General features: G+C 33.1%; 1 protein-coding gene across 1 annotated transcript; it reads right to left on the bottom strand.

The window, feature by feature from the left end:
• Positions 1 to 727: 727 nt before the first annotated feature.
• On the bottom strand, positions 728 to 27020 carry LOC128545968 (low-density lipoprotein receptor-related protein 4-like). Its single transcript, XM_053525686.1, has 5 exons — positions 26865 to 27020; positions 15402 to 15870; positions 14731 to 14983; positions 2371 to 2521; positions 728 to 1059 (listed from the first exon to the last, which is right to left on the bottom strand). The coding sequence occupies exons 1-5, from the start codon at positions 26935 to 26937 to the stop codon at positions 941 to 943; spliced, it is 1065 nt and encodes a 354-aa protein (XP_053381661.1). The 5' UTR covers positions 26938 to 27020; the 3' UTR covers positions 728 to 940.

The raw sequence follows: 27020 nt of genomic DNA, 5'->3' as shown, positions 1-27020 counted from the left end.
ACAACTGAAGCGGAAACCAGTTTGATGCACAAGGTAGTCCAATGTAAGTAATATTTTTTTTGACAAAATGTCCACAGAAATTAATAATTTTCTAATGTTAAAGACGAATATCTGAATAGGATTCATTATTTGATAAGAAATTATAATCATCGACATGTTTTTTTTTTAAAAATCATACACGTGCTGACACCTAGTTGTCTCCCGTTGTTTATTAGAGTTACCTTTCGTCCGGCGCAGTAATACATTTGCAGTGAATCGCCGAGAAGTCGTGGGAAAATTAAAAACCATGTAAATAAACTAAAATTAACCACCTTTTCAAGATGAATTTCAAGTGATCGCCATTATGCATTTAACCCGCCTGACCTGTGTAGCATCTTAGATATCTGTTCTAAGGTATTCATTGTGTAGAATGTTATGTTATGCCCTTGCAATGCTAATCCCACTCTGATTTTTTTTTGTTTACATTTTTATCAATGAGAAATATGGCGTCCATCCCGAGCTGAAATGACGTGGCGTTAAATTTTTACATGTTTAAGCAAACCTGGTGTGTTAGAAAGAAAATTTCGTCCCTTCAACATTATTTGGAACACTGTTATTGTAAAAAACCTGTTTTTTCCTTATACAAAAGCTTAATATTTTGTGTTGAATGTACTTTCACAAAGACGTCTGTTTTCCTATTACATTCATAGTACCACATCCTTATCCACAAAATACTGAATATTACAGGTGTCCATCAGTATTATATCAGTTTAGGAATATGTTTTTTACTTTCCCACCATCGATTTCTTGAATATGCACCCCTTCCGCATTTCTGTATGAACTGTGAATGTAGCAATATGCGTCCCCTTAAGGTATATCATCTATTCCCCAGTAAACTGCTTTAAGGGTATATCTGTTTCTTTGTTTTAAAATGTGAAGCATAAATGGTGAATACTTAGTGTCACTGACCGACGCACGTTAATCCATCTTGAGTTATCCTGTAACCCTCCGAGCACAGACATTTTGGGCCTTCGTTGCCGTTCACACATAGATCACTACACGCTCTATTTTTGCAGCTATCTGTAAAGTAACAAATATAACCCGCTTTGTAAGAGCTGAAAAATCGTTGATTTGTTACCGTAATGACAATCGACAATTTCTGTGTGATTACGTATTCTCGTAAGGTAATTCGGCATTCTTCGGACAAAATGTAGCTCAACGTGCATATAGGCCAGAGACGACCAATTCAAAAAGTACAGGGAACTTACTGGGAATGAGGTAAGTGTATACCTGGGAATAAGGTAACGTCTTTGCGTCCTGATTGGTCAGTCATATAAACAAACCCAGGAAGTGATTATTGTTTCAAAATTGATATTTTTTCACTGCATTTACAGTATTTCATTATACATTTTGACAAAATATGCTACATTGTATGTGTATTGAAAAAAAAGTTTTATCAAACAAAATTTCTCCCGCCATGCCAACGATGTAAACAGGGGGTCCTCTCATTCACACGAAAATTACTTACATAAAGTATCACTATTCATATGTTTTTCGTCCAATATTTTGGTAGAACTAAGATAGTTCTTGAAAAACATGTAATTAGGTATACATGTTTTGACGTATAGAAGGCAGTAGACGCCATAATGTTATAATGTAAGTCTGTGGGAAAGGAAAACAACTGGTGGTCTTTCACCTATAACTTCCGGTAAAAGAAAACGGGAAAAGCCAAAACAGCATAACAAGAATCGTAATATGGGTTCCCCTTTAACATGAAACAGAGAAATACTTCGCATCCGTTATATGCTCGGCTTAAATAGCATGAACTTAATTTCATTTTCAACGGTCGTTTTCACAGCTACAATTCTTGAAAGTCGGAGAGAATTTTTCCGTTGTTTTTTTGCTAGTGCAGTGAAAATCTTCTTTCACCCAGGGTGTAAAATGACACTCGTTCTGAACTGTATGAATGAATGCGAAAATTCATAAGCTGCTATAATAGAACAGTGCTTTAAAGAAAAACATTTGTATTTTTTTGTTATTCTAAGCATGCAGTATGCAAGCAAAAAAATTACATCACTGGTTGAAAGTTCGAATTGAAATATATGGCTTGAGGGTAGCCGTTTAGACGGTAACGAGGCTCTGTCGAGATGCATATAATGTATATATTATTTTACTCTTATGTGCACCTTACAATATATCCAAATGGTTGAAGCAAATGCGAATATGAAACTAAAGTATAAAGTGTTTCGACTAAAAGTCAACTAAAATGTTCCTGATTTATCATAAAGAGGCAGAAAATGTTAATGATATGTCCAAGCAAAGAAGATCGTGGTAAACATTTATACACCGATAGTAAGTGCACCGTTTATAAAGCTTAAAATAAACACTTACCCTCTTGACTTGGTTGCACGTCTGCACTATACAAAGCCACTGCCACAAATGGATCGCCATTTGTCGTTCTAAGTGTTTCAAATATGTCACCTGTATTTTTGTTGATTATAACCAATGTTTCGTTCTTCAAGGATGTTACACTGACCAAATCCTAGACACATTAACAAATTATTTATGAAAAAGATACAGCATTCTGTTTCACAGGCTAGACAGTAGAATTTTTCGACCTAATAACGGTATTAATCCGTTAGTGCTGGATACCTAATCTCTCGTTAACAAATGATTGGCGACTATGTAACTTTCACTTGAGATTCAATATTTACGATAACTGTTTTGTTACCAATAAGCAATGTTTATTCAGTTATATTTAGGAATGTGAGGGCTTTATGCAACCCATAAACGTGCTTCTTTTCGTGTAGAAAATCTTCATCAGATACCTTTATTTTGACAAAATACATAAACTAACTGTATTAAACTTTGTAGATTTAGCTGTCATGTATAACAGGCATTTGTTTAAACATTACTGTATTTTATTTGTATTACAAATCGATTCTGTGCTAAGCCATACACGTATTAAGTGTGTGTGAAATTTTAAACTTAACAGGCAGCGCTGTTTAGATATCGATTCCTATGTTTACACAGATACAATTAAGTTGTTAATTGTGTCACATTTTCTAATGGGAATTTTCGTCTAATGTATTTTTAATTATGTTATATTATTCTAGCTTTATAAATAAATTTTAATACTGAGAGGGACTTTTTTGTAACCTTATCCGTTGTAGATTTAAAGTATAAGAGACTTCGCATTTGAAAATATGAACAAATAATCATATGGAAAAATTAGACCCATCGATTTTTCGCACGAGTGAAAATATTTTACATAGCGCAAAGAAGGAGTCCTTTATTTTATTTAAATTTATGGGAAAAGTATTATAGGTGTTTTAGCTTTGCAAAAGAATTGATAATATTCAATGCATTGTCTTTCTTATGAATATTTTATTTTCAAAATCAGTTAATAGAAAATGGTCTCTTTTTGCGTATACTTTATGTCTGTCTATCTACAATTAGATATATAGTAAAATATGGATACTTTGCTGAAATTTCTTCTGTTTAACAAAGAACAAATAGATTCTTATTTGCCTTTGAAGACCATTGCAAACGACTTAGTAATCTATATTCATTTAGCTTTTGTTTCATATTAACTTCAGCTTTGTAGGAGGAAAATGGTCTTTGTTTAAGCCTTTTGCAGATGAGAATAGGTTTTATTTTTCGTTATCGGAAAGACTCGAACATTCGCGTATATTTTCGTCAAGTCTTACGGAATTTAAGCTTCTTAACGGTAAGATTGATCATCTTCTCACCCGCTAAACTGCACACGTGTATGGATTTATTAATTAGTGGACGCTCCATAATATGATTATTTAAGCCAATATTTTATTTTATACAGCTTGGGGATCGTAATTTAAAATTTCAAAAATTGGATCTTGCTCGAAGCTCGAAACTGAAATGTTCAGTGTTTTATTCGAGCCAGCATTGAATATCGAGACTGTTGAAAATTGAAATCATAAGGAACTGACTTTCGAGCTTGAATTAAATTTCGTAAGTTTCATAACGCTGAGTTTGAGGCGGCATATTTTGGGCAAGCGAGAAGTAGAAGATCGAAATTTAAATTTTTGAAAGGATGACGTTGAATTTGCTTGAACTGAATTTCGCACCAACTCGGAAAACGAAATTCAAATTAAACAAGAGCTGTCTCCATAGGATGACACATGCCCCCGATGGCACTTTGAATGAATAGTTATGGCCGATGTTAGAGTTTAGGACCTTTGACCTATGGAGCTGGGTCTTGCGCGCGACACGTCGTCTTACTGTGCCACACATTCGTGCGTAGTTATTATAAAATCCATGCATGAATGACAAAGATATGGACCGAACATGCCATCAATGCACTATCATGAAAAATGACCTTTAAAGTCTAAGTGTGACTTTGACCTTTGAGCTACGGACCTGGGTCTTGCGCGCGACACGTCGTCTTACTGTGGTACACATTCGTGCCAAGTTATTTGAAAATCCATCCATGGATGACAAAGATATGGACCGGACACGCCCATCAATGCACTATCCTTTAACGTCTAAGTGTGACCTTGACCTTTGAGCTACGGACCTGGGTCTTGCGCGCGACACGTCGTCTCACTGTGGTACACATTCATGCCAAGTTATTTGAAAATCCATCCATGGATGACAAAGACATGGACCGCACACGCCAATCAATGCACTATCCTTTAATGTCTAAGTGTGACCTTGACCTTTGAGCTACGGACCTGGGTCTTGCACGCGACACGTCGTCTTACTGTGGTACACATTCAAGCAAAGTTATTTGAAAATCCATCCATCGATGACGAAGATATGGACCGGACACGAAAATTGCGGACAGACCGACAGGCTGACAGACTGACAGACGGTTCAAAAACTATATGCCTCCCTTCGGGGGCATAAAAAAATCATTGAATTTAGAGGCAGAATTGAAAAATGCAGTCAGCATGAAGGTCGAAATGCAAATATTTTGGTGGGAGCAGTGATCTAGCGGATAATGTGACGGCCGCTTGAGCCCCATTGGGGTCACGACCATGACTTCTGATATGACATTAGTACTGTTTTTCCAGGAAGTTAACTCGAGGGTGGTTACAATAAGCTTGAAGTTTTCATCACAATCGAGCTGAACAAATAAGTTTAAACTAAACTTAATACTTTGAGCTAGCATGAATTTCTGAATCGGCATTTAAAAAAATAAATTGCAATCTTTAAACTGGCTTTTTATTCAATACCTGCTCGGTATTCAGATTGAAAATTTGACTTTGATTTTCGAACTTGTTCGACATTCAGAGCTAGATTTTCGAAGCTCGCAAATAAGATTAATGCAAGATCGAAATCCAGCTGTCTCAAATTCAATCCCAGTTTAACATTCGATTGCTTTGAAAATTCGAGCAGGCTTGAAATATAATACCGGGAGTAATCTATAAAGATTTTGTAAAACTTGAATTGTAATATATCCGATCTTGCACGGGTTTTAATCTTGGAGTTATGATCTTGAGCAGATCGCAGTTTCAGTATTATATTAAAATTCTGCTTTTTAAAACTTGAAGTACGATTTTCGAGCTGGCTCGACACTAATTGCTTGCTCGATATCACGACATAACAATAAATGTGCAGTCTTTTGATTACAAAAAAAAACTACTTAAAACCTTTATTTCATAATCATGATCATCAAACAAAGCACTGTAAAAGCGAGCTTCCATCTGATTGTAAGACAGTAGAAATTATTTTTGAGTGATTGTACGGTAAATAATACAAATGTAATGTGTTTGTTGAGAATACCTTTACACATGTATTCTGATTAATCCACCAAATACCATTTAGGTTCCGATTACATGTAGTTATAATTTATTTGAAATTACTGTATAGAGATAGACCCTAACATTTTCATTGATAGAAATACATTAAATAAAGTCTAGAAATTGATTTCCAAGTCCATTAACAAAAATGATTTCACAAATGTGCAATGTATGATAGTTTTGCTAATATCAATAACAGAAATTTTAATATTTAATTCAAAGTTGTGATCCGCAAAGAATGTCAACTCTTGCCTTGGGCTAGTACTTTAAAGCAGAGATATTTATTAGTTTACTTCCCTTGCAATTACACAATAGAGTAGAAAACGAAAACGGTTTAAAACACAATAATATACATTTTTGCACAACAAAATCGTTTAGGATTTATTAATATGTGTTTGATTTAACCCTGAACCACTGGTTCCTATGATTTTGTCAACTTACTTATGGTAAAAAATAACTTTTAACAAGCCGATAATAAAATGAAATACCAGTAAGTATTTTATAGTGCAGATAATACAGTTTTGCTTGTCTCGAAATGTCACAACAGAAGCACTTTTGTAATACAGAACACCTGGTAGGATTAGTAAAGGTGCAATTACATTGATCTCTTTTTCCTATGCCTACACTGTAAATTTAAACTTAGACTTGGCAGTATTATATAACGGTACATTGGCGAAAAAGGGATTACTTGTTAGACATCGGCCGAAAATACGGAGTAGGCCGAAAGCTAGCGAACAGTCTCGGCTTTTGTGGTGATTTTCACGATGGGTCTAATTTTCTCATATGAATTATTATATGTTTTATTCAATATAAAATTAGAAGATTTGTCTTACTGGTTTTCCTAAGGACTATACAGTAGGACACATACTACATTTTGTCTTAATTTTATACATTACCTCTTATGTTTGATGTATTACGCGTTACGATTTATTTATTACCTCTTAGATTATACACGTAAGGTGAGGTGAAGCGGGGAACATGAACTGAATCCTTTACTGATATGTAGAATGTATAATATTTCCTTTCACAAAGCTCGACCGAATAGCTCTGTTAACTTGAATCTACATTCCGCGTGGTCTGTTGTTACCAAAGTATTTGATCGGTAAGAAAGTACGCTAAGAAGATGTCAATATATACTGTGAAATGTGTGGTTTCCATAGGAAGATATATAGCAAAGACTCAGAATGTAAGACTGCTCAAACCTATAGTGTTCAAATTCCCAAACATGTACAGCGATTAGAGATTCAAGATAGTTTATTTAGGCAAAAACATACAATATGTTCATTGCCGAACATGGAATATAACATTGTAATATGACGGTACAAAACAAGATTTCAAAAAGTTAATATATGAGAAAAGTATGAAAATAATGATTAACAGGGTACAAGTTACATACAATTAATGTATGACAAACTACTATGAAGATAGTCGTAAAATGAAAAACTTTATACAGTTATGGAACATTTTCTCTTTTACAGTTTGCTAAATATATATATTTTGCTAATTTATTTATCATACTTTTTTGGTTCGATTTCATAATATGTTTAAACTTATGTAAGCTAGGCCAAGAATAATAATAATGTGGTAAACAGCTATATCTTATATCTCTGTAAAACGGACAAACTAGTAAAAAGTGAAATTCGTTCTCAACTACATTCATATTACAATGAATACATATCCTATTCTGTCTTTCAATATTTCTGTATCTACCTTCTTCTATCAACAATTTGTGAGCTGAGCATCTAAATCTACTCAAAGCTTTTCGATGATTTACATTACTTACACAACATAAATACTTTTCTATTACAAAATCATCTTTAATTATACAATAGGTGTCTAGTTTAGGCAAGTTATTGATTTCATTATACCATTGTTGTAAGTATTGGTCTTTTATGCACTGAATTATTTGATTCAGTTCTACATTTGTAATATTTTGATCATTCCATATATACGCAAATCCAAGTTCATTTAACATACATCTGACATCATCAGACCACTTATTTGATATAATACCATTATTATTCTTCATATTATAAATCCTATACACCAGTGGATCTTTATTTGTTTGTAATCTATACCAATATTTTATTATTCTTATTTTTCTGTAAACATATAACGGGAATCTTCCTAGTTCGCCGTACACAGCGGCATTTACTGTTTGTTGTCTAACACCTAACAACTGTTTCATAAATTTCATATGTACAAGATGCTATATAGAGAGCTATTAACACTTGATTTAATCACCTATTTATTTAACATGATGAAAACATCTTTCATTTCATCATATCAGTTTTTACTGTATCTGTGAAAAACAAGTTACTATTGGATATGATACAGATTTGGTTAGGGGACACTTCTATTACATTTGAACCAATTCCTTTGCCTCGGGGAAGTTTTATGTAAATTTAACTTGGGTTTACGCAGAACATTGATTTGTAGCAAAAATCGCACGTACGCTTTAAGAATATTTTCATTGAAATTCTTAGCTGAAAAAGGGACACTAAACTACTGAAGTGATAAATGTTTTGTTTTTAAACGTTAGTGTAAGGTGTTAAATAGCTTTTAATAATCATGGTGAACTTATAAATACGATGGAAGAAACCTTCAGTCCTTAGTGCGGTGCGAGCTACGAATTCCTACTAAAGTCTTATTTATATAAAATGTACACAATTATGCTTTAGGTATTTTATCTTACATCTTGAGTCAAAGGTGTTAGGAATTAGGTATTTCATCTTATGTCTAAGGACTAATATACTCTCTATTGTGGCTATCGTACTTTATAATAGATAAAGTATACAGTTTGTATAAATATAGTGCCCAGTTACAGACATAAGTTAGTTCAGAGATTACTAACTGCGCAGTTAACAAAAGACGACGCACAAGATCTGTAATGAAATATATAATGCAGCAAGATAAACCGAGAAAAAAAAAACACACACACACACACACAGAGACAAAAAATAAGACATGGGTTTATTTAGCCTGTTTATGGGCAGTAATAAAATATATATAATCCTGCAAGACAACAAACTCAAATTAATCACTAGGAATTAAGAAATGTATTTTTTTTATCGAATCTGTTTATGTGCAGTAATGAAATACATAATACTGCGTATGCCCATTTGTGCCAGTTTAAGCCATTCTCTATTTTTAGGAACAGCCAAACCCCGACTTTCTTTTACAATAAGTATATTTTATTTAAGTCATGGCCATGGTCTGGCTTTGAAAACTCAAACCACAACACCAGAAATACAACGTAACATGTTTAATAACAAACCTAGGTCTAGTCACTCAAGGTTAAATACTTTTTGAGATATACATGACATATATTCGGAGAGACGTACTGACAAGAACAAGTTTATATCTCCCATAAAACAACAAGAAACAACAAGCATGTCTGTTGACAGCGCACTCGACTATTCGAAGAATTAATGGAAGTATGGGTTCAAAATATCTGACAAAAGATAAAAAAGATAAGACAAACAATCTACCTGTATTCGCGGATCTGGATATATCTTGTACTATATATGACCATGATGGTAAGCAAGTGTTCAAAGTTTCGAATTTATATATCAAGCATTGTGGAAAAAATATGGAATTCTATGCGAAACGTAACTAATTTCTATGCCAAAAGAAAACACCATGACTGAGTTAAAGACCTTATCCTTGTTATGTAGTCTTGCCTACATATGTATACTATGATGGTAAACAAGTGGTCATCAGAAAAAGTTGTTTAAGAGGAGGTATTTCTATTTCTGTCTCTAATAGCTTCAGAAAGGGATCAAATGCCCTGTGTTTAAACTACAGACAAAGTTTAATGAAAAATCAGCAAAAGACTTCATGAAAAAAATGTTTAAAGGTATTTCTGTGTTTAGGTCTAGAGCACCCTAAAAGGGAACCATTGTGCGTTTTGAAACAAATTTGGAAATTACCTTATAATGCTGGTACAGAACAAGTTTGATCAAGATCCATCATGCGTTCATAGCATAGATCGTTTAAAGTTTTTTTTTTAGTTTTAGCTCTAGTGGTCACCAAAAGGGGTAAAGTGCCACAAGCAGTAATCGTTAACGTCCGCCAGTCATTTTCCCTATTGAGAACTAGGCAAATCTAACTTTTGATAAGTAACACACAAGATATAACACCTTAGGGGTAATACGTATCATGTAAGAGGTAACTGTTAAAACCTAACACATAATATGTCATGCATAAGAGGTTATGCATAAAACTAAGACAAAATGTCCCTAATAGTCTTCCGTAGGATTTTAATAAAGAATAAACGACTGTTATTTCTTGATATTTAATTACAAATATACGGGTAGCTCTGTATTACGGAAGAGCATTAGTGTGTGTGTTATTTACTAACTCGACATTTCTAGTTACTAACTACAATAGTTTACGTTGATGTATAGGCCCTGGCCAAGATTAGGTACCTGATGTATCAGTCGGGTAGCCCTACAGAGTCATGTGATTAAGATGACCGGGCAGCGTTTGCTCATAAAATATCACTATATAAATCATGTTTAAGCCTGGAATGTTTTCGATCCAGTTTGAACCAAAAAGACATTGAAATATAGACATACCCTACATGAACGTGAAGTAATGAGTCCGACGAAAACTGGGTACCTGGATACATCTAGACCGCGAAGTATTCAAACTTTGCACATTTCGCTGTTTTGACCACATCGGCAAGGTTTTCGACCTAGTTTGAGCCGCTATTATACATTACGTACATTTAAATAAAAGGTATATATTCTAGATAGAGTTTGAAATCTTGAGTAGCTATAGAGGCTAAGGGTAAGGTCATTCATTGATGCTTGGTAGTATATGTTCAAGACATGTTGAGTACAATTTATGGATGTGTAGATGATTATTTCACTTCGAAGAGTTAAAAGTCGTCCATTACATTTTTGGCCTTTGACAGACGGACAGACGTTCAAGTTTTGCGGATATAAGGGCAAGATACCAAGTCGAAATATCGTGTTTTTAACTCGAAATTTCGACTAAGTTTATACGAATTTTCGAATTTTCGATGTTTTTATATTAAGTAATTTCAAATTACTAAGTCCAAATTTCGAGTTAGTATCTCGAAAGTTTTTATTAAATATCTCGAAGTTCCGAGTTAGTCACACGATATTTCGAGTAAGTATCTCGAAAATTACGGATATGAAATTAAACGCACCTGGCACTAATGCTCTTCCGTACTGTATACACGATTGACATATGAGCCGTGCCATGAGAAAACCAACATAGTGGGCTTGCGACCAGCATGGATCCAGACCAGCCTGCGCATCCGCGCAGTCTGGTCAGGCTCCATGCTGTTCGCTTTTAAGGCCTATTGGAATTGGAGAAACTGTTAGCGAACAGCATGGATCCTGACCAGACTGCGCGGATGCGCAGGCTGGTCTGGATCCATGCTGGTCGCATACCCACTATGTTGGTTTTCTCATGGCGCGGCTCATTTGTGTTTTGCGACCTTAAATATATCTAACGAGAATTTTCTATATTTGAAGTAAATATATCAAGATAAAGATCTAGTGTAAGATGGACATGGGCTATTCTTAAACGTTAAAGTAACTATAAATTGGGAGTGTATTGCAGGATGTATCTGAAAGTAACACTGATCATGCAAGGTCAATGAATCATTGTAATGCTGAAAATTCTCATGGCCTATATCAAGTGTGTGCATGATAAACTATTTTTGTATATAACTCTAGATAGCACATTTTGATTATTTTGTTTGTTTGTTTGTGTATTTGTTTTTGGGTTTAACGCCGTTTTTAACAGTATTTCAGTCATGCTACAGCAGGCAGTTAACCTAACCAGTATTCCTGGATTCTGTACTAGTATAATTCTGTTCTCCGCAAGTCCACATGAATCAGAGGTGGAGGACTAATGATTTCAGACACAATGTCGTTTATCAAATAGTCACGGAGAACATACGCCCTACCCTAGGATCGAACTCACGACCTGGCGATCCGTAGACCAACGCTCTTACCTACTGGTCCGAGAGCTCACGGACTTTTATTGCAACAATTGAGGCCAAAAGAAGTTTATACTTCTTTGGAAACATTATTTCATATCCTCCATAAAAACGCATTTCTTAAGTGTTGAAGCCGTGCCTATCTCTATTTTATTCACTTATGTTCGCGATAGGGGATGTAAAACGCACTTGTGAAAATTTAGGGGGTAGGTTAAAGTTTACGTCTACCAGTTTTTTCACTGTTTAATTACAGTAACTACCTGCGTGTCAGTAAATGTATATATGTCAACCAATGTCAACAAAAAGAAATTCATGAAAAAGGAATGAAGGGCAAACTTAATATTTAAGGTCAAAGGTCAAATGTATGTACAAATCACAAAAAAATGGCATATTTGAAATTTATTTTTATTGTTAAAAATTAGTTTGTCACTATAAGTCACTCAGATTTATTTATATAATGTGTATTTATCAGCCAAAGTCAGAAATGCAAATCTTATTGCAAAACGTCACAGGCAACCCTGATAATTGAAGGTCAAAGTTCATTTTCATGCAAACATGTGAAAAAATGTTAACTTTACGTTTTTAAATCTGCTTAATATATATTCACATTATTATTCAATGAAATTAATTCGTTTTAATGTCTGTATGTCAGGCAAAGTCAGCAGTGCAGAATGTAACCCAAAAACTGCCAAGGGTAAAGCTTATATCAAAGGTCAAAGGTCACATTTGCATAAAAAAAATTGCATAAATAGATTCTTGTTCGAAATATAACAGCTATTTCTAATCATTATTAGTAACTGCTCGTGATTTATTTTAATGTATATATGTCCCACAAGGTCAGTAATAAAGATATCGTATGAAATCAGACAAGTTCAAATGTGATTTTAAGGGTCAAAGGTCATTTTCATGTAAATGAATGAAAATATAGCTCTTTAAATTTTGTTTTTGTTAATAATATCTTGTCGATATTAGTCATTGATATTGGTTCATTTTAATGTATAAATGTGTATAAATATGTATAATTATATATAACATATAAAAAATGTATAAATATGAACGAACATGTTCTTTGTAGTGGGAAATTGAATAAGACTGAACGATATCCCATGCTTGCAAGATTTATTGATAGAGCGTTGTATATTAGTATACTTTAATAGGACACGGACTGTTTATTACTGTTTATTTGAAAAGAAGGTTTAATGGTACATGTAATTTAAATCGTATAAGTTTATAGCATTAATTCATACGCCGCTTTCCAAAGATATATATCAGTAATATAAGATAGCATTTCGTTTAAGTAATTTAAATGCATATAATTCTAGGTAAAACAATTTGTATGGTACATTAAAAATGTACACAAGGTGCATTTACGACAAAAAATCATACAAAGGTAAAAATGATAATATTCGTTAAAGTTCTATAGAGCTTATACTTTATACCATACGTTATGTTAAAGAACCGAACACTCAGCTGCCCAGATAGACAATAAGCATATGAATGCAGTCATATATCCTACTATGTTGAAAATACGTTCAACCCTATGATATATACTATAATGTTATTAATCAAGCAATTTCATATTGGCCTTGTTATTTGGCCAATACGACTGCCCGAGGACAAATAACTAGGCCAATATGAAATCGCTTGGTTAATGATAATATTATTATTCAACTTTCGACTGTTAGGCGGTAACAGTACAAAAACTCAGTGAGTTACCTTATGGCAGCTATGCGCGTTCAGGTGAAAAATCTTGACAAGTTGTTTAGACTTATTTTAGAAATCATAATCATTTTAGCCGGTAAAACAGAATGAGTTGTATCATGTTTGTAGGTACTTGAGAATACTTTTGAGAGATATTTTTGATGTGACATAATGATTAATCAAGAGTAACTAGAACTTACCTTATTTTTTGAATTCCTATTTATTTTCTTTAGTGAGTTATCTCATCATTTAAACTGTGATAAAACTGCTTTAAAAGTCATTTCCTTTTAGGCTGCAGACAACGAGACACAACGAGACACAAAATTGTACACATATGTGTTGATCAAGATAATACAACCAACCAAGCACACATTATACACTCCCATGCCTCGTTTAATTCTTATCCGAAATTGTTTGCAGTTCATAACTGACACTCATCCTTTTAATTACTCTGAGTTTCCGTGTTTTCTCATTATTTTCATTGACAACTGCCTGAATTTCTGACAGGAAACACTTGCATTTTACACAGTACCGAATAAGCGGAAGTATCGTTGTAATCTATGAAAACGTACACCCCACTTGGTTATTACATGAACATGTTAGATGATTTTTTGTCAAAATATGAAAGAAAAAATGTTATCTATAACTCTGATGTAAAACAAAATGGCGTCATTTAAAAATCTAACGGAAGTGACTTCTCCATATTGGCCCTCTCTTTTGAACCAATCAAAATGCTTGAATTCCGTATTGGCCCTTTTTTTCCCGTATTGGCCCTGTTTTTCTCATATTGGCTCAGTTATGTTTTGTATTAGCTCTGTCTGTTTCATATGATGCTTGCAATTGGTCTAATACAGAGTGTAATATTGTAAAGTTGAATAATAATTGAAATGACAAATTTTGAAAATTGGAAATACCATTAAATTGATATATTTTATGCTCGTACAAAAAGTATGGATCCAAAATTATAACTAAAATTAGGAAATTCTTGTCAAAGATGTTTTGTTTGTGTTACCTCCAATTGGAATCTAGCATATTTTGTTTGTTCAAAGTGGTAATGTGTGTAACCTCCTATTATTCATTGTTTTCCTCCCAAATGGTTCCTACACTTCCATTACATAAAAAGTGGTCACATGGTGACCTCTTGAATTTCTATGGAGGACCAGTAGATTTTCATGTCAAACTAGGCCGGAAAAAAGTGGTCTATAAAACAAATGAATTATACGCCTTTTTAGTAATCCTCTACAGAAATATTTGGGATCAACCTAAAGATTAACATTGATAACTTACTCTGAAAACGGCGACATCGTAGAACTCATGATGTGACAATCTGCGTATAACCATGCGCCCAGTTCCATCGAAATTAGCTGTTTCTATCGAATCTCGATTTGAATCCACCCAAACTATCTTCTGCGAACTATAGTCTACATCAATACTTGTTGGGAATGCCAGCCCAGTCGAAATAATTGCCCGTCTGTCGTCCCCTGATAATGTCGCCCGTTCTATCTTTTGGGTTGAACCAACATCACTCCAGAAGAGGTATCTTTAAGAAAATATACATTACATAAATACTCTTGAAAATTAGTCTCTTAAGCGATTACCCGTTCAAATCAACGTTAAAAGAATTTTATTTCTAATATTTTGTATATCGTGTCTTTTGTTACCATCTATTATCATTTGTGATCTATCGTCTGCACATCCGTATATATAAGCTAGTATTTCTTTGTTTTTGTGATGACCTTGAGTGAACAACATACATATTCACAAGCCAACACGACTAAATATTTCATTTTGTAATATTTCTGCTATAACGAAAGAGAATAAAACATTGTATATATAGTACAAGAGGACGCTTCCACAGGGATTGAGGGTTCTTAAGTCATTAGCAGCTTACTTTCATTCACTATCAGTACGACATTTATAATATATAAAGAAAAAATACTTTACTAAAAAATATTTACTTATTAACAGGGTCCACCGCCAGCGCATACGGCTTTTCTAGAGCGTCCTGTATCAGAATCTTGTACGTGTTGGTCTTGCTTCCAGACTGGACAACTATCCACCCAAACAAAGGATCAGTCCAGTATATATTGTTCGAGACCCAGTCTACTGCAATTCGAGCTGAGTAACGTGACAGTCCGTCATGAATCACTGTGACTGACATATTTGTGAAATTGCTCACCCAGTCAAAATTATTTAAAGCATAAATGGCGGCTGTATTTGAATCAAAAATATACAATCGCTTCCTTGTATAGTCTGGATCGAGACTTAGGATCCTAGTTCTGAAACTGCTGAGCCCTAAAGTTGCTCTGCTTATATTACCTTTTACGTCGTACAACGTCCCGGAGATCAAATTAACGTGTACGTTACGTTGTGAAAATATGTTTTGCATCAAAGAACTCACCACAATACAGTTTTCATAGTCACTACCTGTAATATAAACAATAAGGATATCTTAAAGATGTGTATAAAACATGCCAGATTTTCAGAAGCGTTTCTAAAGAGTCATATAATTGTAATTGGTTCCTATTTCGACAATGCGTATCTCTGAAAAGTTATAAATTTAATTAGACCTTCAAAAATGACCTTTCGGCGAGTTCTTATACTAAGGTGGATCTGGCATTCGGATCATTTCGTCTGATGATTTACGTAAGAAATAGGTATATAATGTCAGAAATTAACTGCGTTGAAAACAAAGACTGCACAGTGTCTTGGTAGGAGTGTTTGTCGCACATACATGGCATGAACTTAACGTGTAGGTTCGATTCCTAGACAATATCTTTGTTGTATCTGGCTACAGGTAACGGTAGTTTACAAAATGTTTCTGGTGTATCTTTTTGTTTACATGCATAAGACAGAGTCATGTTAGACACTAGTCGAGAAAAGTTTCATAAGTCAAATACAGCTATGACTTATACTTAACATATTCTGGGAACATTGGACGATTGGACGGCGTGGTTATTTCAGTTCAGACTTCTACAGGTATAACAATGGTTTGTGATGATATTCAGACTTATATTTTACAAATAAATTTTAAACCTTCCTATAGAATGTACTCGTATACAAAGGTAATAATTATACAAAAAATAGCAATAAAACTACATCGAGCTCGTGATATATTGGCGTCTACATCAACATATTTTTTTTTTGTCATGAGCGTGCTACCACTAGCGCGAGGACACGAAAACAGTTGTCCCTCGACACGACAAAAGTAGGGCGACGACACGACAATTGTTTCCAGATTTCATTATGTTATTTTCCTGGCGGGGTGTCACCCGAAAACACGAGATATCATTGAATTCGCGTCAAATTACTGATATAATATTGTTCTTAACTGATACGGAAAAGTTAAGAAATTTTATATTTAAAGACTTATATTTGATGTTAAGCCTTGTATAATCACACCTTACGTCAATAACGTTAGTTATTACATACCTAAAAATATTTACCATTGGGTTTCAATGGACCGCTTTCGTGCAATATTTTTCCATATCATGACGTGGAACGCTTTCATATCGGTCGTGGAATGTTTTATTAACGTTGTAATGGAAAGAATTGCGTGACATCCATGGCGTTCACGCTCAGGTTGCGACAACAAGTTGACGTCATTTTCACGGAATTTATTAATGCGCGTCTATTTGATTTGTTTATTGCATTTTCAGAGAAATTATTTTCGCATTGTTCCTGTCTATCGTTCCAGAATAATAAATTTAGATATAAATTTATTATTTGATAGTGGATATGTAATAAAAAGGTTATCAACTTTATATGTGTATATATGCACTCTTTCGCATGTTTATTACTCTGAGCTTAGTGTTTGCTTTTGTAATAGTTTTGCATATCATTTTGTGCTTATTATTATTGTATTGTGCTTGCTTTTGTGATAGTTAGTGCAACTTTGCAGTCAGCAACTACACTTATTTTATGCATGGTAACTTATTGCATGTCCTCATAATATCCTTTCTGTTTTTATATGTGTCGCATTGTTTTATATGATCACTGATTGTTTAACCATGTTCCTTAATATTATATTCAATGTGTTTGCTCTCTGTGAGAAAGTTGCTGATCAGTTCCTTTCAAATCTGATTTGAGGGGATAATTGATTTTTTAAAACCATTTTTCTTTTCTGTCGCACTTTTGTGCTGGTTTTGCTAATTCAGTTTTTTATTTACATGAAGTTCTTATAGAAGTTTTTAGGCCTATGGTCAGGATCAGCAGCTTTTCCACAGCTTTAGATGTGCTTAATTTGTGTGCTTTTTAGATATATAACATTTTCTTTTACAGCTATTTATATTCTTGTTGACCTCATATATATTTGTTAATGGTCGGTTAAAAAGCTCATCAGAGCTTATGTTTCATATGTTTGTGTCTTGCCGACTTGAAATAAAACTTATTGTATTGTATTGTATTGTATTCTTTCCCGGATAATATTGCGCTCCTAAAGTCGCGCAATATTACCGCTGCAGAACTCGTGCATATATCCACATACAAAGTTAATAACCTATAAATATTTCTGCTTCAGTAGAATAGTTATAACCTAAATCAATGATTTCTATGGGTTTAAACTATTTTACTTGAGGCGTATATGATATATTCCTTTTTACTTTTTTATGTTGTGTTTTATATGTCTGACAATTTGTGAACTCAAAACAATAAAAATAACCATTTATTAGTGTCTGTACGGTTTATATATATTAAACTACAGGTGAAATGCATTCGTATTCGATACTAATTAAGAAATGAATGTTTGTGTCGGTGTTCGTGCGAAATGAACGACAAAATAGGATCAGCAAATTCATGAATCGCTAGCGCTGAAACGTTCTCCCTGACTATATACGTGGACGTCGTCAAAACAGCGGCCCATTATCATTAAGCAGCGTTGACGTACTTTTCGCGCCTTTCCTTTTGCTGTTCATACAGAATGAACGTCATAATTTTCTATGGAAAATAAAAGGGCGAATGTAAATATTTCTCCTTAGAGTTGCAATAGGACTGGAAACGTCAATATTTTCCACACTGGCGTCAGAAGTTCATACATGGTGCGTTACGTAATGTGTTATCTTTTTTATTTACGTGAGTTTTTGCAATTCTATGGAGTATTTTGGACAATGTCACGCTATGTATAATATTAATATTTTCAGATATGTATAAAAGAGTATTGGCTTTGCATCGAGAAACATGCACTATCAAATACTTATTTAAAGGAAATAAATACAATGCAGTTAAAACCTTAAAGTTAAAAAAAATTTCGAAAGTCAGTGGAGAGATTTTATCCCCTTGATAGATTAGAAATTCTTTGAAACAGAAATTATTGTGATCTCTATTATAATAGATTTATTTAAATGTTCCTTTTTATGCTACCTTTTATGCTCTTATATCATAAGATTGAAAGTCAAAGCGCTTTAATATTGTTTTTATCAAGTTAGAAATAGGTCGTAGCCCACTCCCTCCAAAAACACCCGGTCACACAGATAGAAAACTTACGCGCTAAACCCCCTTGCCTTTCTATTTTCTTTCCCTTTCTATTTTTTTCCTTCATAATATATTATATGTTTTTTTTTTCTCCCTGGAGTTCTCATATTGTATTGTGTTCAAAGTATTACGGTAACAACTTACAACCTTGTCTTACAAACTAGGTTCTGTTATTCTTTGTTGGTGTTTTTTTTTCTCAAACTCAGTTAATAGTTCTATTGTCTTAAACAATCTGAAGAAAATGAAAATCGGTGTACTCCATAATCTAACCACCGTCAAGATGTATTTTCTCAATACATAGTCTTGGAATTGATTTTATAAATCAGAAAATGCACGACTAAACTGTTATTAAGAATAAGAAATATTATTATAAAGGTAATTTAAAATTCAAAAGATTGAAAATAACAGAATATGTTTTATATCAATTTCTTAGCTTTTTATCTATTTTTTATGCAGTCTTAAAAAGGGAAACAACTCAGAAAGTATGTATCAATAACAGCTTTTATCTCCCTTAAGTTAACTTGTTCTGTCTATAAGCAAGAAAGTCAATAATATTTGTTTACGTGACAAAGTGTATGTATTTCAATAGGATTATGTAAGAGATAAAACCGAACTATTGTTATAGTGTGATGAATACATTAATGACACTGAAACAAACTCTTTTGTGTCATGTTTACCAAAACTGCTAAATGTCCTGTTTATCAGTTTTTATCAACGTGTTTATTGCACGTCTGCAGCTTGTATGATGGTCAGGAGTCTTATGGAATGTATTTTAACTTAAAGGTGGTTAATCGGACTTTGTACTTGTAATGGATTTAGTTCAAAAACGTTAATAGCATCTGATCATTTACATCTTGTTTGTCACAGCGCACTTAATACATGTTAGATTTTACTTGAGGTTTTGTATTTTCATATTCCGATTGACCGGCGAAAATATAGTTATTTTAGTATAAATTTGATAAATCGAACATTCCTCAGGAGCGGTTATAAGCAGAAAAGTATTACATTGACAGTTACATATTTAGCCAAAATTCATTAGAAATGCAAGTTTGTAAATTTCTTATTATCTCCCTTTGTTTCTTTTTTATATCAAAAATTCGATTTCTTGATATCAAGAATTCCATTTCTTGATATCAAAAAATCATTTCTTGAATATCAAAAAATCAGTCACATTTTTTGATATCAGAAAATCAATTTCCTGATATCAAGAATTTATTTTCTGATATCAAGAAATCTATTTTCTGATATAAAAACAATGTGACTGATTTTTTGATATCAGGAATTCATTTTCTGGTATCAAGAAATGCTGTCTATTTTCTGATATCAAAAAAATAGAATTTTTGATATCAGGAGATGAATTTTTGATATCAAAAAATCGTGTTATTTCTTGATATCAAGAAATCGTGTTATTTCTTGATATCAAGAAATCGAATTCTTGACATCAATAAATGATTCCCTAATATCAAGAAATCGAATTATTGATACCAAAAATGATTTTCTGATATCAAAGAATCGATTTCTTGATATCAAAAAATCAGTTTTTTGATATCAAGAAGTCATGCCTATTTTTTTTTATATAAAAAATTCGGCACTTCCCGATCTAAATATAGATGGATTGAACAGGATCATATAGAATTGTATAATCTTTCTTGTAGATAAAAGGGTTTGTTATGTTCCTTTACTAGTTTGTCCGGTACATTTCTTAGTTTGTGTTGTGCATTTACCAGTTCGTGCTGTACACATGATAGTTCGTCATGTGCATTTTCCAATATATTCGGTACTAATTTTAATTTGTCTTGTAGATTAAACAATTTGTTATGTACATTTACTAGTTTGTCCGGTAGGTTTCTTAGTTTGTGTTGTGTATTCACCAGTTTATGCTGTCCAATAGATAGTTCGTCATGTGCTTTTCTTAATATGTTCGGTACTAATCATAATTTGTTGTGTAGATAAAACAGTTTGTTATGTACATTAACTAGTTTGTTCGATACATTTTAAGTTTGTGTTGTGCATTTACTAGTCCTTATGCTGTCCAATCAGTACTTTTGGTACAAATCATAACTTGTCTTGTAGATAAAGCAGTTTGTTATGTTTTAATAAACAGATATGTATTAATTATCTTTTCAAAAGTTTCCGAAAATAGATTATTGCCGAAAAGAACTTAAGTAGTATATTTGTTGTGTGTATGAGAATCCACTTGTAAAGACAAAAATTGTAAGGGTACACGTTATGTAATTTCACATGAAATCGGATATTTTTAAGCAATCAATTGGACAGCACAAACTGGCGAATGCACAACACAAATTAAGAAATGTACCGGACAAACTAGTAAATGTACATAACAAACTGTTTATCTACATAACAAATTATGATTTGTACCGAACATATTGAGAAAAGCACATAACGAACTATTAATTGGACCGCACAAACTAGTGAATGCACAACATAAACTAAGAAATGTACCTGACAAACTAGTAAATGTACATAACAAACTGCTTTATCTACAAGAAAGGTTATGATTTGTACCGAATATATTGGAAAAGCACATGACAAACTGATAATCATTATGTCAAGACAGTCTAGGCGTTCCATACCCTGCACTGAATAAATTAATTAGGGGTTATCCCTAATTGCATGTCTATTTTTAGAAAGGCGGATATTTTTAATATCAAGAAATTCCGGCAATTTTTGATATCAAGAAATCGAAAATAGACAGCATTTCTTCATATAAAAAAATGAATTCCTGATATCAAAAAATCGATTTTTTGATATCAAGAAATGATTTCTTGATATCAGAAATTCGTTTTCTTGATATCAAGAATCATTACTTGATATCAAAAAATAATTATTGATATCAAGAAATCGAATTTTTGATATCAAGAAATCATTTTTGATATCAAAAAATGCCTAGAAAGTAGTAAAACGGCGCCCCATAATATAGAAAAGCTTTACCATTTATTGTCTCTTGACGAAGCATGGCAGATGTGTAGTGTAAGGATATTATCATTACAATATACATTTATAGTTATTTTTTCGCAACGGTTACGTCATATCGTACTGACGTCATGAAATATGATGCCAAGCACTCGCCAGTTGCCAGCAAGGTGGCATTGTTTTCCACAAGTTACGATAAAGTTCTTGTATCTAAAGGGACTAACACATATTTTAGGTGAACAATAATTTCTTTCAAAAATCCATAAAAAAGCGAGTTACAAGTAGTACAAAATTATTGACATAAGATTTTCGCAAGATATACTTATAATTGACCAAAAATATTGTGCAAAAGGTAGAAAACCGTTGCAACGCTTTTGGAATAATTCAGAAGATATTGCGTTCTTCTTGCATTTTAACGTTTTATTTTTATCCACATTATCATTTTTCAGTGCCATATAATGCATTCGGTGTCATCTTGGTGGAAAAGAAAATTTTGTCTCTCATGAGAGGTAATGAAAAGTGCAACATCTCTCACGCCCACCCCCTAGTACCAGCTTAGGCGGAACTCTATTACACATATGTTGAATGAACTCCATGATCCCAAAGGACCATAAAATACAACAACACTGAATCCAAGTACGGGGAGACTTTTAACAGCCTCTTAAAGATTGCTGCTGTGATAGTTAATAAACTAAATCTCTATACATATGTACGGATATACAAGCATGCCCACGGACAGAATGTCGAGCCCATCAACACATTTGGTCTCTAAGTGTGACCTTGGCCTTTGAGAAAGGAACATCGGGTTTGCGCACTACACGCCTTCTCATAGAGATAAACATTCATGCCAAATATAAACAAGATTAATAGTCCATGTATGTCAAAGTTGTGGTCCGATCAAAATCGGACGGACGGACGCACGGACGGCTCCGAACCGCCAGAAGTGGCGACTATATCGAGCTCACCGCAAGTGGGCTCGATAAAATGAGTGTATTTTCATTACTGGCCAATTCAAATAAATTTATGTTTAGCGAGCGAGCATAATGTAGGTCTACCTTTAATATATTCAGAACTGAATATCACGTAACCAGGAACAATAGAAAATAAAGTTACTATAGAAGACGGATAGAATAATTTTGCTGAGAGTTTCATTATCAACACGCCTCAAAGTGTGACCTTGACCTTAGACCTGGGGCCTGGTTCTTGCGTATGATACTCCGTATCATAATAGTGAATATTCAGGCCAAGTTACATCAAAATCCTACCATGCATAAAGAAAATATGCTCCAGAACAAACTTCAGTCTGACCTTTGACCTCCAACTGTGACCTTGACCTTTGAGATGGAAACATGGGGTTTGCGCATGGCACTCCTTCTCATTGAGGTAAATATTTGTGACAAGTATAAACAATATTGGTTCATGCATGTCCAAGTTGTGGTCCGGATAAATTTCAATTTGATATTTGACCTCCAACAGTGACCTTGACCTTTGAGATAGGAACACGTGGTTAGCACATGACACTCCTTCTCATTGACGTAAACATTCATGCCAAATATAAATGATTTCTTTACAGTCTAATATTATGTCCAACTCAGCGACGTCTGTGAATAGGCGTAATTATATGTGATATTTAGCCAAACATAGATTATAAAACCTATAAAAGGTAGCATATATACTTATCATTTGAATAAATCTGCAGAAAAATAGCCAGTAAGTATATGCATGAACATACGGCATTTAACAAAGTCGTGCTCCATTTGTTCGGAACGTTCATAAAATAACATGCAATTATTAGATATTTAGTTGTTCGCTCCCTATAAATTACATTAATATGTATATTCATCACATTTTCCACTTAAAATCAATTTCTTATACTACTGTTCATTCAACTACGCCAGTGCACTTAGTGTTGCTTTCCAATAATCGCCACGCTGGTATGTGATAATTTTCTTGTGAAGTTAATATAACATATGCACATGTATACATAACATAACATGGCGTAACGTAATGTTACTTAACATATATTTTATTTGGCATTAAACTGCAATAGCACATTTATAGCCACAATATTCATACATGTAATGTGTAAATATATAGTTAAGTTTCACAACTTCTATAATTTTATGTAATGGAGATCTCAGTTCAGTACAACAAAATAATAGGTACATTCAGTACGATGTGTTATATCGTATATGATGTTAAGGAGGTAGGTTACCTTAATATTTGTATGTGCACATGTCAAACCGGAAGCTAACGTGACGATTTACGACGACGTTTACGACAAACTAAATGTTTGTATATCTATTCTTCTGAAAACAAATTATGAACCTGCTTCCGATCTGATGCTTTATGGTTTCATAATGCAGAAATAATGAATTGATTGCCAAAGAAACGCTTCAAAACAATGTTGCCTTAAAATGACGTCATTGACGTCATGACGTTACGTGTCATTTACCGCGCAAAATTAATAGCTTTTATTTTGAAAGTACGTAATTCTGTGCATTTTCTTCATGTGAACTATTTTTAAATAACCATTATTTGCTGAAATATTTTTCATGAGTCTTTTGCTCTGAATAATAATTATTATTTTGCTTCTTTTTTGTAGTTATATTGAAATGTTATGCGGAATGTAAGAAAATGGATGAATGTAACCAAGGTTATTTGGATTATAAGCGGGCGAAAAATTACTTGTTACTGCCATTTTCAAATAAAAAACAGCAGTTTGATTTGTAATACCTATTTTTCAGTTTCCGTCGATAATTTGTTATTTAATACTAAAACTAAAATCTAAAATTGTTAAGATTTCAGTAGAAAATTGTGGTTTCTTGAATTGAATTGATGTTACCATGGAAACGAAGCCCGTGACCTATATAACTAAATGTAAAATTCAAAAGCGTTGACACCGATCTATTTGAGGAGCACAGCTTCGGCTTTTTATTTTCATTTCAACAATATCCTTGAGAATAATAGCAGCACACTGAACAATTTTCCATGACAAATGCCAGACGAAGAGTACTGCTGTAACTTTTTTAAGCAGTGAAAATTGTTTAAATTAATGTAAATAACATGAAAAATAACTTACGTTAGAAATAATATATTTTAAAGCTACATTAACAAGAAAGATCATTTTATTCAATATTTTTTTTATAAGAAATTACGACAAAAAGCAAGGTATAAGCTATCTTAAACATCTCTGTTGCCATGGTTACTTTAAATTTTAAGAAAAATAGAGTACCATGTTAAGTGCTTTGTATTTTGCTTATAATATTACCCAAATATTCCATGTTAGTCATTAACAGAATGACACAGAAGCCAACGAAAAACCCCGTTTTTATACATTGTTGTTTAAAAATGAGAGAAAATGCGTTACCATGGAAACACGAGCCTCGCGACATATACATTTTAAGCTTATATTAGAAAGCTAATGCGCATACTAGTAAAATTATCAATTATGCAGACTTCTACGGATATCAATGAAACTAAAACACACTGAAAAGTGTTAAATATCCGTATTTTCCTTCTTCTTTCAATATAAAATACCTTTCAATAGAAAATGTTTGAATACCAGAAGAGTTGTTTGCGTTGTCATAACAGTTTGTCATTCTTTTGTAAATATGTGGAAAGAATACGGACATAATATTACCATTTTAATGTTGGACAATTATTGAATGGTCCGAGAGATTGAACATTATTTGCAAATTATGTAATTCATTATGTTTAAATACTGTAGGCCTATGCAATGAAAGGAAGTAGTTCACTTCACACGTCCATGGCCATGTTTTACTTTCGTTTTCTAAACCAAGGTAGGAAATGTTAATATTCATAATATATTAAAATAGGCGCACGCGCCTTGTCTATAAGCGCATATTAAATATAAGAGCATAGTTTTTGGCTTAAGTATAAGCGCATATCAAAAATAGGCGCATAAAAGTGTCACTAAAATTATTATAAGCGTATACGCTTATTTACCAGATTTTACAGTAATACTTTTCTTATTATTCATACTTCAAAATGCTACTGTTAAAAGAAGGTAAAACTGTTTATTCTAAAATGCATATAGCAAATGAATATTTGAAAGTGTTCAGGCTTAAATGTTTGCTATAGATATATTCATTATCTATAAATTGTAAACTTTACAGTATGCATTATATGATAGAGGGAACTCTGTTTATCTATGAAAAAAAATGAAAAATTATCAATTGTGGAAATAAAATTCAGGGTTTTATCCGGCGTTATACAGTATATCCCAGTTAAATGACATTATCCTTGACATCACAACTGTGGCTTTTTTATTCACTCGTTCAAAATGTTGAACTAGATATTTCTAGTATTTTAGGCTGTTCTACAAAGACAGCAGAACCGAGCCTTTTCCTGATTTTATTTTAGATAAAAAGAGAGAACTTCGGTCTGCATAACACTAGCATGGTTCGATACTTGCCATTGGATACACAAGAAAATTGTTCGTTCTATCGCGGCGTAAACGTTTGCTGGCTACCCGCGAAACAAAGAACGTTAACTACCAAAACAAAAACACTCTTTTCCGTTGTGCTCCGGGGCCATGGTTTGACAGCTTCAATGCACTACTCTTTAGTTCTAAGAATTTCTTCAGAAAACGAACACATGTGTTTATTCTAGCTGATGTGTTTAAATTTGTCACTAGAAGTTTAAAAATATCCAAGTCAAACTGTTTTCTGTAGTTTTCATTGGGAATTATACTTCCGCAAGTGAAAGGATAAATGAAAAATACTTATTTTAGAAACAAAGTAAGCCCAATAATATGTATCTTCCTGTTTAAAAAAATTGAGATGTCAAACATCAATATAAAAACCATATTTAGAATACCTACAGATTAAATGACGAAACTTATTTCCATTATTTCATAATGTATTGTTACACAACAGAGGTCATAAAAATCGAAAAAAAAGACAAAAAAAAAAAAACAAAAAGAAAAACACGTAAAATTGTGAAAAAAAACAAACACTACACTGAACATGACTGTGTAATAAAGACTTACTTACCGACTATTTGTGCACGAATACTGGTACAGACACAAGCTAATAAGAAAGCTGAAACAAATCTGATAATTTCCATGTTTTTTCTCCTTCTTTAGTAAGAACAGAAACAATCTACGTCTTAAGAATAGACAGTCTTAAACTGTTTTTGTGACCATAAAA

This window comes from Mercenaria mercenaria, chromosome 15, assembly GCF_021730395.1.
Source record: "Mercenaria mercenaria strain notata chromosome 15, MADL_Memer_1, whole genome shotgun sequence".
Lineage (NCBI taxonomy): Eukaryota > Metazoa > Mollusca > Bivalvia > Venerida > Veneridae > Mercenaria > Mercenaria mercenaria.
Note: the sequence above shows the minus strand (reverse complement) of the source record. Positions and strands in the feature narration are given on the sequence as shown.

Excerpts from the sequence above, each read along its gene's own strand:
- LOC128545968 (XM_053525686.1), bottom strand. The coding sequence starts at position 26,937 with ATGGAAATTATCAGATTTGTTTCAGCTTTCTTATTAGCTTGTGTCTGT. Across the intron at positions 14,984-15,401 it reads GCGGTGGACCCTGTTAATAA|ATACCTCTTCTGGAGTGATG; the intron begins GTAAATATTTTT and ends ATTTTCTTAAAG. Across the intron at positions 2,522-14,730 it reads ACGATGTCGCCGTTTTCAGA|GATTTGGTCAGTGTAACATC; the intron begins GTAAGTTATCAA and ends TAATGTGTCTAG.